General features: G+C 37.5%; 1 protein-coding gene across 2 annotated transcripts in view; it reads right to left on the bottom strand.

Moving 5' to 3' along the window:
* The window catches only part of Btaf1 (B-TFIID TATA-box binding protein associated factor 1), a 90,038-nt gene that overhangs the window by 22,326 nt on the left and 50,400 nt on the right, over window positions 1-17,312 (bottom strand). For both annotated transcript variants that reach the window (XM_052761693.1, XM_052761694.1), the window contains exons 16-24: window positions 15,834-15,983; window positions 15,426-15,568; window positions 14,632-14,806; window positions 12,983-13,186; window positions 7,871-8,297; window positions 6,303-6,493; window positions 3,428-3,581; window positions 2,799-2,908; window positions 1,560-1,761 (exon numbers count right to left, since the gene is read on the bottom strand). In XM_052761693.1, coding sequence (XP_052617653.1) covers window positions 1,560-1,761; window positions 2,799-2,908; window positions 3,428-3,581; window positions 6,303-6,493; window positions 7,871-8,297; window positions 12,983-13,186; window positions 14,632-14,806; window positions 15,426-15,568; window positions 15,834-15,983 — 1,756 coding nt within the window. The remainder of the gene's footprint in view (window positions 1-1,559; window positions 1,762-2,798; window positions 2,909-3,427; window positions 3,582-6,302; window positions 6,494-7,870; window positions 8,298-12,982; window positions 13,187-14,631; window positions 14,807-15,425; window positions 15,569-15,833; window positions 15,984-17,312) is intronic.

Raw genomic sequence — 17,312 nt, forward strand, 5'->3', positions numbered from 1 at the left:
AGCCAGTGCTCTTAACCTCTGAGCTATCTCTCCAGCCTGCTTCTACCTCTTGAGTGCTGGATTACAGATGTACACCTCCTGCCAGGCTCAAGATTATGACTTCTGTTATCAATTATAACTCTATTTACAGGCTGGTGCTCTTCATAAATATTATTTAACTACCATATTTAAAAATATAAAATTGCAAGTTCAGCAATAGTGGCACTCGCCTTTAATCCCAGTACTCAGGCAGCAGAGGCAGGTATATCTGTGTTCAAGGCCAGTCTGGGATACAGAGCAAGTTCCAGGACTATGCAGAGAAATCCTACCTCAAAAATAAGTAAACAAACATTGAAAAAAAGATGGTTCAGTGGTTATGAACACTGGATGCTCTTTCAAAGGACCTGGGTTTGATATTCAGAACCCATGTAGTAGCTCACAACCATCTATAACTCCAGTCCCAGGGGATCTGATATCCTCTTCTAGTCTTCATGGGTACTAGGCATGCACATGGTGCACAGACATCCCTGCAGGCAAAACATCCATACACATAAAATCAATCCATCATCCATCTACCTACCTACCTATCTGGGTGTATGTATTTTTTTTAATTTTTAAAACTTTTATGTGTCTAGGTGTTTTGTTCACATATCTGTCTATGCACCATCTGCCCACCTGGTTCCGAGGAGGTCAGAAGAGGGAGTCAAGATTCCCTGGGACTGGGGTCATGGACAGCTGTGAGCTATCATGTGGGTACTCAAAATCAAGCCCAGGTCCTCTTAAGAACAGGTGCTCTTAACCACTGAACAATCTCTCCAGCATGTATGTATATATAAAATTATGGTTTTGTCTGAAGGTGAATGGAGAAAATTTTAGTAAGAACTTACTAAATATGTTTCTAGGATATCAATTTCAGAATAAAAGAATCACACTAACAGTAAAGGAGTACAACTCAGTGTCACACTAAGATTAATTCCAAATTTCCCACCAGGAGCATAAAAATCACCACCTGGATGTACTGAACCTAATCCTGTGGCTGTGAAACATTCTGAACCAGGTTTCTACTGATCTGACCTTATCTACCTTTCCTGCTTTGACATACAGGGCTCACACATTCTGAATTAAACAATGGTTGCCATGTCCTTAAAAAGAGCTTGCAGTACATTTCTAGATTTAGTATATTTCAGTAGAAGGCAAAAGTTTACATAATCTGATGAGAAACCAGAGCTATTATTTTAATCACTTTCCCCTGAAAAAAAATGAACAAAGTTTGGAAACATACATTTAAGGTAATTATAACCTATCTATTATTTAATTAATACTAATGAAGCATTAATTATAAGATAAACAGATCAGTTACTAGTTTAAAATTACATAAAATCACTTTGCTTATTAAAAGTTACCTGTCTTAAGCAATTCTTTAAGCTTTTTATGTGAAATTTTAATAATAAAATATAAATAAAATGTAAAAAGTCATTTTGGAATAAATCAGGCTTATGTGCATTTTAAAATGAGTGAACTTTGAGTTAATCTTCAATAGAATGAGTAAAATTTCTCACATTTGGCAAAAGAAAGGATACAGGCAAGTGCTTCAATGGCGCCTTCTTGTCTGACATTGTCATCAATGGCCCCCAGCCACGGAAGCACCTTCTCTAAACAAATGTTCATTGTTTCCATGGTAGCTATTTTGCTCATGACACCTATGCAGCGAGCTGCCATGTGCCTCACTGCGGTGCTGGGATACTGAAGGCACATGTACAGATGAGGCAAATGCTGTACCAGCTGAAAACAAACAACAAGAGCAATTACAATGCTTCTTAGGGAATAGTTACAGAGTTCAGTGTTCCTGGTTTTGTTCTAGGTACCACATTCGGGTAGGTGTTTCCATAATGCTTACCACAGCATTATGATCACAACAGCATCTCACTGTTAAATGTCCATCACATAGAATATCGAGTCTATCAATGATAGCCAACTACTTGTTCAACAGTGAGGCCAGCCTCATATTTCAGTTGAGTGCAGGGTGGATAAAGACGGAGTTCTTTCATTACCAATACAAGAAGATGGGGAGAGCTTTCTTTGAGATGGGGACTTGCTGTTGTCCAGGCTGGCCTCAAACTTCTATACACAAGCAATCCTTCTACCTAACCTCCCAAGAAACTGGGAAACAGACATAGGCCACTAGGGCTTATCAGAAACTCATAACATACTTTTTATCTCTATTATTGCCCAGATTCACGTTTATGAATCTTATTTTAATATTACATAGTTATAGAGAAGTAAAGCTAGAACTGTTTACAATACAATAAATTGCACAGAGCTCCCATAGTACAGATATATGGAAAGAATTTTTTTTTTATTAAAACCAAATAATTTTCTACTTCCCTCTATCCTCTGCAAACTCTTCTGTTAGCAGTATAATAGGAAAAAACCAAAGCCAAAGCCACATACATACTAGTGTCCCCTGGCCACTGACCAGCTCCACCTTAGCACATCATCTCCTGCTTATCCTGAAAAGTATCCTTCTGCCTGAGCTCTTTCTTGCTCGGAGCTCTACCTATTTTGGGTCTAAACAGTCTACAATTTCCTTTCTCTTTACTCCTTCTCCTTTCCTTTAGAACCCTTTCCATAATGCACCCATGTTTCCAAGTTGGGTTTTCTATCATTCCTGTATTCAATTCATGAGTCCCATAAGGAAGAATCTAGTTATACCCATTTTTTAAGTGCCATTAATAAGGATGGAATTGTATTTTTCAGTAGTAAGATTATTTAACAAGACCACTTGTTTTATCTGAAGAAGCACCAGACATATTAATTACCAAGGGGTGAAGTGCAGAATCCATCGAAGCTGCTGCTATTTCAAAAACTTGCAGGGAATTCACCAATTCTTGAGCAGGACCATCACCTCTTTCCAGGAGGGACTTTCCATCTATTCAAATAAAAGTTGTATCACTTTTTAAATAATTTTCAAAATTTAGAGACCACAAAAAATATTAGTACCCCCTCAGCTAGTATACAATGTCATCAAAGCTTTTTGTATTGGAAATTGAAAATGGAAATTAAAACTGAATAGATTTAAAAGAATCCACTTTCAAATCTATTTTAAAATAAATAAGAAAAAAGGGGTAAAGCATTCAGAATACGCCGGGCGGTGGTGGCGCACGCCTTTAATCCCAGCACTCGGGAGGCAGAGCCAGGCGGATCTCTGTGAGTTCGAGGCCAGCCTGGTCTCCAAAGCGAGTTCCAGGAAAGGCGCAAAGCTACACAGAAAAACCCTGTCTCGAAAAACCAAAAAAAAAAAAAAAAAAGCATTCAGAATAACATGAAAATTACCAGTCTTCCATTTGAAAACTTACCTACTGGTCAGTAAATAGAGATAAGCAGTTTTCTTTTTAAAAGATATCTGATACGCACTGAAAAAGCTGAACTGATTAAAATGAATGCATACCAAAATTATTTAGGTCAATCATAGTCTTCAGTGGGCCAACCATAGCATCCCAAAGATGTGGCAACTTCACCGCCATTTCAGCACCAAAATGCTTTACTATAGTTGTTAGGGCAAATTCAGCTCCTCTCCGCTGTACCAGGTAAGGCTTCTGACCCTAAAATCCAATGTTAGTTGAAAGAAGAATTTTAGAAAAAAAGCATTATGCATTAAAATTTTAATCCAGAGGATTTTCAAGTCACCCTCTAAAAATTGACAGTACTTTTGTCAGTCAATGAAACATTACTAGATGTCTTTATGACCACTGCAACATTTTCCAATAATCAACTCCACACAGGCCTAACACTCACAACTGGTAACTGAATTTTTTTTTTTTTAGTCTAATAGGAATAAAATAAGAAATAAAAGGATATATGACTTCTAGAGACAGTCATCAGTGGCATTTTTTTAGTGTTCCCTGCCCCAAAGAAACAGAAGTCCCAGAGATGAAACCACTTATTCTGCCCCCTCCCCTGTTCCCCACAGGGTTTCTGCATGTAGTCCTGGCTGTCCTGGAACTCACTCTGTAGACCAGGATGGCCTCGAACTCAAGAGATCCACCTACCTCTGCCTCCTGAGTGTTGGGATTAAAGGCGTGCATGCCACCACTGCCCACCCTGGCTGAAGCCATCTATTGTGGTTGATATATTGTGCACCTCAATAAACTTATCTGGGGGTCAGAAAACAGAACAGCCACTACATTAAACATAGGTTTAGGCAGTGGTAGCACATGCCTTTAATCCTAGCATTCAGGAGGCAGAGATCCATCTGGATCTCTGTGAGTTCAAAGTCACACTGGAAACGGCCAGGCATGGTGACACACGCCTTTAATCCCAGGAAGTGATGGCAGAAAGCAGAAAGGTATTTAAGGTGTGAGGACCATGAACTAGAGCCTTGTTAAGTTTTTGGCTTTTAGCAGCAGTTCAGCTGAGATCCATTCGGATGAGGATTCAGAGGCTTTCAGTCTGAGGAAACGGGATCAGCTGAGAAATTGGCAAGGCGAGGTTGGCTGTGGCTTGTTCTGTTTCTCTGATCTTTCAGCATTCACCTCAACACCTGGCTCCGGGTTTGTTTTATTAATAAGACCTTTTAAGATTTGTGCTACAATCTATTCTTATTTAAAATCACTCAGGGAAACAGAACCTGTTTTTGCTAACCCCAAGGGTTACACTTTTGTATTTATCAGTAACTAGAGTCATAAAACTAGCTTCTCTCAAGAACAGACAAGAGTTTTAAATGAAAGTGGCAAAGCTCTCTACAAGGCATGATGGTATACTTAGGAGGCTGAGGTAAGCCTATCACAAAGAGCTTGAGGCTGGCCTCAACCACACCAAAAAAGAAAAGCTGGGCAGTGGTGGTACACACCTTTAACCCTAGAATTCAGAAGGCAGAACTCTGTGAGTTCTAGGCCAGCCTGGTTTATGAAGGGAGCTAGAGCTATTATACAGAGAAACCCTGTCTCAGAAAAGCCAAGGGGGGGGAGGGGAGAAAAGAAAAGAAAGGAAAGGAAAGGAAAGAAAAAAAGAACTGTAAATATCATGGTAAAACTTTCATGAAAATTATGGAGATAATCACTGAAACAGATTTATAAAATGTTTCAAAAGAAACACAGCGTAGGATGCTGATTTTAATAAGAAATTTACCCATGGCCCCTATTTACAAAAACACATCTTTTTAGCACCAACAGTTTACTGTGGAGCCCAGGTAAGTGCCCATGTCTTACAAGCAAAAGAGCAGCAATAGTCATTCCATTGTTAATATGCTACTGTAAGGGCTATGGCTATGACTTAGTGCAAAGCATTTGCCTGCATTCCCTGTCCTGCATATTATCTGCACTCTTGTTCGTTCGTTCATTCATTCATTCATTCATTCATTCATTCATTCCCTCCCTCCCTCCCTCCTTCCTTCCCTCCCCTCATCTCAGTCTTGCTTCAAACTTGTAATCCTCCTATCTCAGCCCCACAAGTAGTACAATTACAGGTGTTTACCACCATAGCCACCCTAAAGCACTTTCTGAAACACTGGTTATGGGCCAGGGATGCAGTTAACACAGTGTTTGCCCAGCATGTACAAGGCCCTGAATTTCATCCCCAGTACTCAACAGACCAAAAGACCAGGTGTGGTGGCACTTGGGAGGTGGGTACAGGAGGATCAGAAGTTCAAGGTCATCCCTGGCTACATCAATATGTTTTAATCCAGCCTGAGATACATGAGACTCTGGCACAAACATACACACACAAAGGACATTTTTTAGTAGTTTATAACTACTAAAAAGACGGAAAATTTATATAAATCATCACAAATAGGAAGCATCTTTATAGCAGATGTCATTATACTAATATGTTGTTATAATCAGAGATAAAGGGATTTAACAGTAAAGTGACTGGCTGTTCATATGGAAAACTAGATTTAGATCCTCACCCTGGCAAAACACATTTAATATAACACCTGGTTGACTAAAAGGTAGGTGTTACTATTTGAACACTTGTAAAATTTTCCTCAGAATATCCTAGGAAATTTTGGCATTGATAGGATAAGGAACAGAATAAGATGGTCATCACTGCCATTTAATATGATTTTTGCAGTCAATGCTTTGAAAGTGAGTTGATTTACATTTATGAATAACTTATGTACCTACAACCAAATCGGTAGCTACCAAGCAAGTTAAGTTAGTATAAATTACATGAGAACTGAGAAATTTAAAAAGCTATTAATTCACTTGTAAGTTAAAAAAAAATACAATTCTGAAAGCTAATTAAGATAACTTTGTTCTAATCTAGAAACTAAATATTTAAAGAGTAAAAGCATTCAGAGAGGGGGAAGGAAAAAAACTACTTACCTCATCAAGTTCAACCAGGACATTCCCACTACTTCCTGCAGGCAGATCTGCTATCTGTGCTTTGATTGCTTTGGGGATAGGACCTCGCCTGCTTGTAATAGCAAAAGCTGCTTTCTGATGCCTATAGAGTGTAATGATACCTCTGTGCTTGGTGACAGTATGGTGCATTCCATCTTTTTCTGAGTTGGATCCTAATAAGAAAAAAAGCCACTTAATCAAAATATAGGTGAGCAAATGTTTCCCGCTCCTAAAGAGACATAACATCATTTTAAACTGAGCAAGACTTCAATTTTTATAAAGGATGTTGTTTTTGTTAATAAAACGGTAACAAAATTGTCTACTTGAATTAAGATTTACATTGAATATAATAAAAGTTGTAGAATCAAAAACAATGAAAAATACCACATGCAACAATAGTGCTTATGCATAAGAAACATTAAAAAATGTTTCATGTTTTCTCTATGTTCATAATCACTATAAATTCAGAAAAACACTGACACTGCAAAGTATTGCCTCTCCACACGGGAGGATGATCCTACTATATTTAAGTTAATGTTAAACATGCAACTTTCTTCTTTCTCATTTTTTTTTAAAGTCTAGTACATTGGGAATAATTTAGGTTTTCTAAAATTTTATTGATTTAAAAACAGAAAATCATAAAGCTGGGCAGTGGTGGCTCATACTTTTAATCCCAGTACTTGGGAGGCAGAGCCAGGTGGATCTCTGTGAGTTCGAGACCAGCCTGGTCTACAGATCGAGATCCAGGACAGCCGCTAAAACTACACAGAGAAACCCTGTCTCAAAAAACCAAAAAAAAAAAACAAAAAAAACAAAAAAAAAAAAACCATACAGGACTTAGTCATGTGACTACACCAGCGTTAGTCTTATCTCTGAGATCATCTTAATGAAAGATTTGTTTTCCATATAAAACTTCCACATAAAAATAGAAAACTTGTTCATTTGGTATTATTTATCAAATAAGACTTCACTCACATCATAACATGGCACTAAATTAAGGAACCAAATTATTTTTTTTTTTTTTTTTTTTTTTTTTTTTTTTTTTTTTTGGTTTTTTTTTTTTTCGAGACAGGGTTTCTCTGTGTAGCTTTGCGCCTTTCCTGGAACTCACTTGGTAGCCCAGGCTGGCCTCGAACTCACAGAGATCCGCCTGGCTCTGCCTCCCGAGTGCTGGGATTAAAGGCGTGCGCCACCACCGCCCGGCAAGGAACCAAATTATTAACATTTGATACAACTAGTTTTCTAGTCTAGTTCTAATAAGCTGTGCAATGACTTTCAAGGTTAAGGAAGGGTGAACACAGACTTTAGGTGACTTACATCACTTCATATATGGATGGCTAATTTACATGTAAGAGGGCTGACTGATGGGCAAATACACAAACTGATACAACCATTTTGTTAGAATCAATCTTTGTTCACGGAGAATAGGAAATAAGGGGAGCAGCTCTAAAAGGAACTGTATTTATGCTTAAATTATACCTATAATCTAATGGTAAAACAAACTTAATGGTCAATTCCTTCTCCATGCAAATAAAGGTTTAGATACATACCTTTAGAATTTTCCTGGCCACTTTGTGTTGGTACTGGACATGTTACACAGGGAGTGAGGTATGGGTCCACACACAGAGAGCTACAGAGGTTTTTAATAACTTTTGAATTAGGACATGGTGATCTTGTTGTACACTGCTGAAGAAGCTTAGCTATGCACTGAGCAGCATAGTTCTGGACTAGCGTATTCTCTTCTTTTTTAATTGTTTCCATCAGTGGTTTTATGATAGGATTTAATTTCTCCGGAAGCTGCTGCAAGCTCACAACTGCACATGCAGCAAAAGTATGCACTCTCAACTGCAACACTTGCCACTCTTGGTTCGTCTCTGCAACTGTCATTTGGACCTGATGTCGTTTACTCTCTAACTGCTGTAACACTTGAGGATTTAAATCAAAAGTTGATGTGACTTCATTAAAAACAGTAGTTACCTAATAAAAAACAAAAAGCAAAAAATATTTAATTACAACAACCCCAAATAGACTCTAAACTCCTAAAAGGGAGTTTTCTCATTCACTTGCAAAAGTCTCATAGTATCAAGAATTGTTTTAATATTTAATAAGCTAAATAATGTCTAAAACAGCCCCAAAAGTATAGCTTAGTTTGTCTTAACAGTAGCATTATATTCTTTAAGAAAAGAGACATTCTCTTGAGAGAAATAAAATTACCATTAAATATACAAAATTTCACCTAACCGGTAAAATGTGAAAGCTACACACCAATATAAACTGTTAATGTAAGGAATATCAAAATTCACAAACTACTTCTCTACTCCAGAAACAAAAGAAAACAGATGCAGTAGCCACTGTAGAAGGCCCAATACTAGTGTGACACAGTACTGTATACATTTCATTAAGAGACTGGTCTTCAATTTTAATTTTATTAAAAGATAATTCCTGTACCATAAATTAACTCATTTGAAGTAAATAACTCAGTGGTTTTATTAAGAACCATGGCTCACCACAATGAGAACATTTTCATCAATCTCTAAAGAAAACTCATATCCATTAGCAATCACTTCTCATTTTCCCACTGTTACGGAACCTATTTCCCTCTTACACAAACAGGTTTATTTTGGCCATTTCATATGAATGAAATCTCAATATAAGTAACGTTCTTCAGGTCCATCTATGTTGTAGCATGTAATGGTATTTTCTGTCAAACAATATTTAACTTTCGTATATAATCTTTCTATCCTATATTTATCCATTCATCAGTTGATTAATATTTGGGTTCTTTCCATCTTTTGAATATATAAATAATGTTGCCCTGGAATTTTATGCACATTAAGATTGTGTAAAGGCTTATATAACAAAAATAGGCCAGGCAGTGTGGTTCACTCCTTTAATCCCAGCACTGAGGAGGCAGAAGAAGCAGGTGGATCTCTGTGAGTTCAAGGACAGCCTGGTCTACAGCACAAATTCTAGGACAGCCAAGGCTACAGAGAAAAATCTGTCACAAAAAACAAAACAAAACAAAACAAAACAAAAACCCCAGAACAACAAAAAAACGTAAGTAAATAAAGTATTGAGAGCTTTTATAAACAGGTGTGGTTTGATAATTAGTGATCACAAAACAAGTAAACACTGGAAAGGTAAACTTTTCATGGGTGTTTAGTTTTTGTTGCTGTTTTGTTTAGAGGAACAGTTTCACCAACAAGCACAGGCTGTCCTCAACATCATCCTCCTGCTTCAGCCTCCTGAATGCTGGGACTGTACGCATTTGCCACCACATCCTACTAAGAACCTATCTTTTTTTTTTTTTTTTTAAAGATTTATTTATTTATTATGTATACAGTGTTCTGCCTGCATGTAGGCCTGCAGGAAGAGGGCACCAGATCTCATTACAGACGGTTGTGAGCCACCATGTGGGCGCTGGGAATTGAACTCAGGACCTCTGGAAGAACAGCCAGTGCTCTTAACATCTGAGCCATCTCTCCAGCCCAGAACCTATCTTTTAAGACCTAGAAATAACTGATTCCATAATAGACAAAGTGGACAATTCTATATTTATTATGAAAAACAAAACAGTTACACGAGATCTTATTTTTCATCAATATAAAAGGTTAAAAAAGAGATTTTAAATTATAGACACATGACTGTGCCAATTTGCTCATCATAAAAGAACAGAAACACCATACACATAAAATACTAAAATAAGCAAATCTTTAACGGGGAAAAGACAAAAATGAAGGTTCAGAGCAGACACTACTGTGCAAGGATAAGGGAAGAATTCTGCGACTGGCGAAGAGACAAGGACAAAAGCGTCCTCTCTATGGAATAAAGCACACAGGGTAGGGCTCCAACCCAAGGCTCCTTTTCAAATTACCCTTCCATCAGGCCGATAAGTAAAACAGAATAGAATAGAGACTTCACTGGGACATAAGGTATCCTGGATTTAAATCCAGCACTGAGGGGAGAAAAAGAAGATAGGTAATAAATCTAAACATAAATGAGTAGAAAACTTACTTAAACAAAACATGCAAATGTTTGTTAGGTTGCAAGAACAAAAGAACCATAAAAGCATTAACTAGTTAGTAACATTTTCCAAAATGTAATCTATCTGATCATTCAAAGGGCCAGAGAGATGGCTCACCAGGAAAGAGCACTTTCCACACAAGCCTGATGGTCTGAGTTTGAGCCCTGAAACCCCCGTAACAGTGGAAAGAGAGAACCAACTATCAAAAGTTTTCTTCTGACTTCCACATGCATACTATGGCATGCTATGGCATACGTATGTGCATTTATGAATATGCTTGCACACATGCACAAAATGATTTTAAAAAACTCAAAGACAGAAGTAATAAAATTAAAAGAGAGGGCTGGAGAGATGGCTCAGAGGTTAAGAGCACTGACTGCTCTTCCAGAGGTCCTGAGTTCAATTCCCAGCAACCACATGGTGGCTCACAACCATCTGTAATGAGATCTGGTGCCCTCTTCTGGCCTGCAGGCACACATGCTGTATACCTAATAAATAAATAAATCTTTAAAAAAATAAAAAAATAAAAAAAAAAATAAAAGAGAATACTCAGAATGCACGCACCCAGCACAGGCTATCTAGAATACATAAAGTATTCTTATAACCTTAAAGTATCCTTACAACCTCACAGCAAACTGACAACTTAATTAAAAGTGAGTAATAAAAGACTCAAAGAACTTTCAGAAATAGAGGTGTGAAATGGCCAACAAAGTGTTAAGTGTTCACTCTGTGCCTCACAAAGGAACTGTGTAAAGTAGAGCCTTAGTGACACAATCACACAAACCACTCAAGAGCTCAGTAACAGGCTGAGCACATGCAGCACTGGCGGTGATACAGGACAAACAAAGCTGTGGAGCAGTCGAGTAAAATGGTATGACCAGTTTGGGAAAAGTCTCATCTTAAAAATATTATCTCGTGGGCTGGAGAGATGGCTCAGTGGTTAAGAACACTCGCTGCTCTTCCAGAGGATCCGGGTTCAATTTCCAGCACCCATATGATGGCTCACAATGTCTGTAACTCCAATTCCAGGGGATCTGATACCCTCACACAGACACACATGCAGGCAAAACACCAATGCACATGAAATAAAAATAACATTTTTTAAAATTTTACTTATCTCTGCTTACTCAAGTGCTAAGAACTAAACTCAGAGCCCAACATAAGCTGAAAAGGCACTTTATCATTAAGCCACATCACTGCATGGCTTTTGTTCATTTAAATAAAACTCAACGAGGGGCCGGAACGACAGCTTAACAGTTAAGATCATTAACTTCTCTTTCAGAGGACACAGGTTCAATTCCCAGCACCCACATGGCAGTTTATGGATTTGTGACTCCAGTTCCAGGGGATCTGACACTCTCACACAGGTATACATGAAGGCAAAAACAACAATGCATATAAAATGAAAATAATTAAATATATATATATATATAAAATATATATAAAATCTCTTACAGCTCAGCAATTCTACTACATTTATCTAAGGAAAATATAACTATATGTCCAAATATTTATACAGTAATAATTTTTTAAAAATATTTATAGCATCTCTATTCACAATAGCCAAAAGCTAGGAATAGGACATGTGTTTATTAAGAAACAAATGGCTGGCACTAACTGTGGTAAACTCCGCAATCCAACTCAGCAATGCAAAATAATTAATATACATAACATAATGAATTAAAAAATTTCATGCCCCAAAATCCTTATGCCAAACAATATGGTCTATCGTATCATTTATACAGTATTATAGAATGTGCAGATAAATCAGTCACAGAAGGGTCGGAACAATGGTTATTTGGGAGCAAGGAGAAGAAAGGATAGGCTTGGAAACTGTAACAGTGCTGTATTCTCTATCTTGATTGCATTTGTTTCTCTCTGGTTTATGTATCTGTGAAAAATCCATAAATTGGTCCACTTTAGATCTGTGCCTTCATCTAACATGCACAAATATCTGAATTTACTTAGAAATGTTATGAAAACATCAGATGAATGATGGCTGGAAAGATGGGAGATATTTTTAAGTACATATATGATCTAACGAACTTAGTAAAATGTTAACTGCAAAATCTAACCACTGGGTATTTAAATGCTGAGTACATGAGCAGTTTGTGTAACACTTCTGCTTCTATATGTTTAAATAGTTTCATCTTAAACCAAGAAGAGAAATACTCAAGAAACTGTAGAAGCAGGTTTTTTCATCTACCAAAAATCTTATGATACACTGATATGCGACAAAATTTTACAAGTTCTCTGTCCTCTAATTTCAAGAAATTCAGTACAATGAAATAACCTTTCTAAAGAACAGGATAATAGGCTACCACACCACCAACAGATTCAACATATTTGTATGCTTCTGTGGTGACATATCATGGCAAATTTCTAATCTTTATTTCATGTTGTAAAATTAAGAAAGTTACTCCTGCCGGGCGGTGGTGGCGCACGCCTTTAATCCCAGCACTCGGGAGGCAGAGCCAGGCGGATCTCTGTGAGTTCGAGGCCAGCCTGGACTACCAAGTGAGTTCCAGGAAAGGCGCAAAGCTACACAGAGAAACCCTGTCTCGAAAAAAAAAAAAAAAAAAAAAAAAAAAAAAAAAAAAAAAAAAAAAAAAAAAAAGAAAGTTACTCCTTTACTCACCAGGTCATTAGCTTGATCTATTGTTAAAACATTGTTGTTTATTCTATTACCAACTTCAATATGTGCATCAGCTAATGATGATATAAACTGTTTACATTCATTCTGCATTCGTGTGAATGGAACAGCAATTTCATCATAATACAAATGTTCTGAAAGGATATCAAGCAAACGTGGCTGCACAGCTAGGGTAACAGCTTTACACTCCTAAAATACAATAGATAACAAGATTCAGGGAAAATATAGAAACATAATGGTAGAGATGTTTAAATCTTGACTTCAGACAACCAAATGCTACATTGCCATTGATTTTGAATCTACAGTCTGTTATCTTCCAGAATAGTTAGTTACACAAAGAAAAAGTATTACATCAAAACTACTCTGAGATTTTAATATGACTACAAGACATGCACATGTAACTACTATAATTGCACTTAATTTTCAGCCTAATTATTCTTAGTGTACTCTGAATTTACTCAAAATATGTATATATAAATAAATAAAAAGAGCAGACATTTAGAAGTACATTACTATAAAAACCAGTCAGAAAACAATCTGGCATGCACTAAAAATATTATTCAAAATTTGATATTAGATATCTTTAACAGTTCAACCACAGCTTCACATGCTGTATTGTAAAAATGGATATAATTTAAAAGCTACTTACCTGCCCCCAAATTTAACTAACCCTTCCCACTCTCTCTGGTTGTTGCCTGCCCCAACAAGAGGGGGAATGGCCTCAGTGGTGAGCCATGAGGGGTTCTGTGGGATCTGGGTGATCAGCCTGGGCTTCACAGAGTAAATCCAGAGAAGCTCTGTGAGGGTCCAGAAACCGAACTGTCAACACTTGCTGCTGAGTCTGAGAGGCACAAAAACACAGCATCACTGCCTCTCCAGCACATGGAGTCCTGACAACAAAACAGATAAGCTTTGCTTCTTTCCAGAGGCAAAGTGGGGTCTCAATTGCAATAAAGCATGGTTCAATTACTTTTAGACATAGCTTTGACAAACTGCTAAGAGGCAGTAACAAGCAACTCTCACAGCAAGTGCAGACAGTTAAATTTCCAGAATTCCAGTCAATGGAATAAACAAAACCAGCAGGAAGTTTCTTTGGTTTACAGAAACAAATCTTACACAAAATCATACATCTTACAGAAGCTTAAAGTTAAAGAGGCTAGAAGGGAATTTGGTTCATTTGGAAATGCAGATTTGAGTGCAAATGTGGAGATCTTTTTCTTGTGACCAAAACTTCTGCCCTTGTAACTATCCATATAAATAGAGCTCCAAAAACACAAAGCACCAAAAATGTGCTGCCTGAAAGTAATGACCAACTGGATTACACAGTCAGGCTCTGGCTTGTTTCTTTCTATACACACACAAGTCTTAACGGGGAGCTTTGTAAGACTGTAAGGATGGACAGATACTAAATATGAGCACAGCTGAGTAGTCTCATATGAATGGGGTGCTAAAAAACAAGTTAAAAGTAAATGGAAAACGATGTTCAATATTATATGGAATACTTTCCCATAACTGTTAGATTTTTATAAAGAAACTGCTTTTTCTTTTATGTTGTAAGTTATAAATTAGTTCTAAATGCTAACAGAAATTGGTTTTACTAAATTTGCCTTTATTACTTTAGGAATATACCTTACCTTTTGTAAAGCAGCCCATTCGCAGATTACTAACGCAACACTAATTCTCTGTAAAGCAGATTTGGAGTTCAGATGGAACAGAAGTAACTGGCCAAGAGATTCTGCTGGTCTAATTTCTTGGTTTACCATATTTACACCTGGATCACAAATACAGCAACAAAGTGCTCCTAACAACCTAAAAGAGAGGAAAAGGCCATACTATAAAAATTACTTGAGGGAAAATTTCTCCTACTAAAGATATAAATTTCCCCACAAAAACTGTAACTTATCTTCTACCTTATTTTCATGAAGACATAAGGTAATTTGTTTTTGTTTTTGATACAGGGTCTAACATATTCCAGGTTGGTTCTCAACTCTTGATGTCACTGAGGATGACTCTGAACTTCTGGTCTCCCTCTGGTCACCTCTCAAGTGATACTGAAGGTGTGCACCACCACACTGTTTATGTAGTATCTGGGATCAAATCCAGAGACTTGTGCATGCTAGGCAAACATTCTAGTAACTAAACTATACCTCCAACCCCAAATTCTTGAAACTCTCTTTGTAGGCCAGGCTGGCCTCAAACCCACAGAAATCCACCTGCCTCCCAACTGATGGGATTAAAGGAATGGGCCACCACCACCCAACCATCTATTTTTAAAACTTCAAAACCTTAAAAATATTTACTTGCTTCAGTTTTTTCTTTGATAACTAGTATAAGGAAGAAGAACTGACAGACGTGAAAAAAATCTTCTGGTTAAATTGTACAGCTATTAGCCAGAACTTTCCCTCTACGACACTTGACGAGGACTCACTTAGCTGCTGTCATCCTGGCCCTCATAACTACAAAATCCCTGGTAGCTGGGTCTTCCATGACTGTGTCTGCACCTGCAATATACTCCTGAAGCACTTCTTTATTCTGGATTTGGCCTTGCCGTACCTTACCACTTGTTTTTTCCTAAGGGAAAAACAGAAAGGAAAAATCAATAATTAAAGATCAATAAAATTTAATTGGAAACAACAAAGCCAGTAAAATGTAGTTCTCTTCATAAAATTCTAAGGGCTAATAATTACTATTGAGTTTGTCAGAGTCTGAATAAAGAATTGATCCTGCCTAATGTTAATGAAGACACCCTTAGAATAAAGCAATAATTGCAAGTTTCTCAGTTACTATATTGGTAATGAGTTGAACATAGAAATACCTTATGTTTCTCTATACTTACCTTGGCTTTAGCTTTTACTTCTAGCAACATATTTAAGTCAATAGGTAAATGAGAAGGCTGCATCATTAAGCAAAGCCAAGCACCCATCCATGGGCAAGCAGCTGCTACCACATACTGAACTGAAGCCTTGCTCAACAGTTCCATCCAAACCTATGGAGTGAAAAGGAGAATAGGAAACAAATTTTTCTATTAAGTGCTAACAAAATATAAAACATACTTTTAGAGAAAATCAACAGGAGGGAGTAGGTTATAGCAAAGAGATTCATCTGAAAAGTCAACATAGAGATTCACTTTGAAATACTGGTACATGAAATATGCAAAGCAGAGTTTGTTGTTTTTTAAGAACATGGGGGCACAAAGATGACTCAGTGAGTAAAGGTGCATGCCACCACACTTGACAATCTGAGTTCAGTTTCCAGAACCTACAAGATGAGAGAACCAAAGCCTAAAAAGCTGCTCCACCCTACACACACACACACACACACACACACACACACACACACACACACACAGACACACACACACTAGAAGTTGTAGTCTTTTAAGACTAAATTGATTTTTTATGTGTGGGCCTGCATATATGTATATGTACCACATGTGTGACCAGTGCCCATGAAGGTCAGAAGAAAGTATCAGATCCCCTGGAACTAGAGTTACAGATGATTATGAGCTGCCATGTGAGTGCTAGGAATCAAATCTGGGTCTTCTGTAGCAACAAGTGCTCTCAACCACTGAGCCAATCTCCAGCCCAGTAAATAAGGTTTTAAAAAAGGAATGTAGGAGCCAGGAGGTGGCAGTGCACACCTTTAATCCCAGTACTCGGGAGGCAGAGGCAGGCACATCTCTGTGAGTTCAAGGCCAGCCTGGTCTACAAAGCAGGTTCCAGGACAGCCAAAGCTATGACACAGAGAAACCCTGTCTTGAAAAACCTAAAAGAACAAAAACAGGAATATAGGAGTTTGGTATGGTGGTACACATCTATAAAGCACTCAGGAGGACTGAAACAGAAGGATCAAGGGTTCAGGGTCAGCTTGAGACACACAGATAAATCTACTCAACAACAACAACAAAACAGAGACTATCTGAGACTTTATAAATTAAACATGCCAAGCCAGGCATGCTCAAAATATCTGCAAGCCCAGGATTGAGAGATCAGGAGTCTGGGGACAACCCTACCTAGCTATACAGCAAGCTCAAGCCAGCCTTGGTTATGTGAGACCCTGTCTCAGAGATTCCAGCAAGGTCCCTACACAGAGAAACACAATATCTCTGAACTCCACAGGAATTCTCTCTCTCCTCTCCTCCTTTCCTCCCTTCTCCCCAGCCCTCTCTCTCACACACACACACAAAAAAAAAAAAATTAAAAAGAAAATATTAAATAAAATCTCTTTAAAAAGTAAAACATTAGCTTAATAGGACATACAAGAAGAAACAAACATTAACTAACCTGAATTTATATTATATTCCATAAGAAGCCTA

Source organism: Peromyscus californicus, unplaced genomic scaffold (assembly GCF_007827085.1).
Source record: "Peromyscus californicus insignis strain IS unplaced genomic scaffold, ASM782708v3 Scaffold_4__1_contigs__length_199733344, whole genome shotgun sequence".
In the NCBI taxonomy this organism is placed as follows: Eukaryota; Metazoa; Chordata; class Mammalia; order Rodentia; family Cricetidae; genus Peromyscus; species Peromyscus californicus.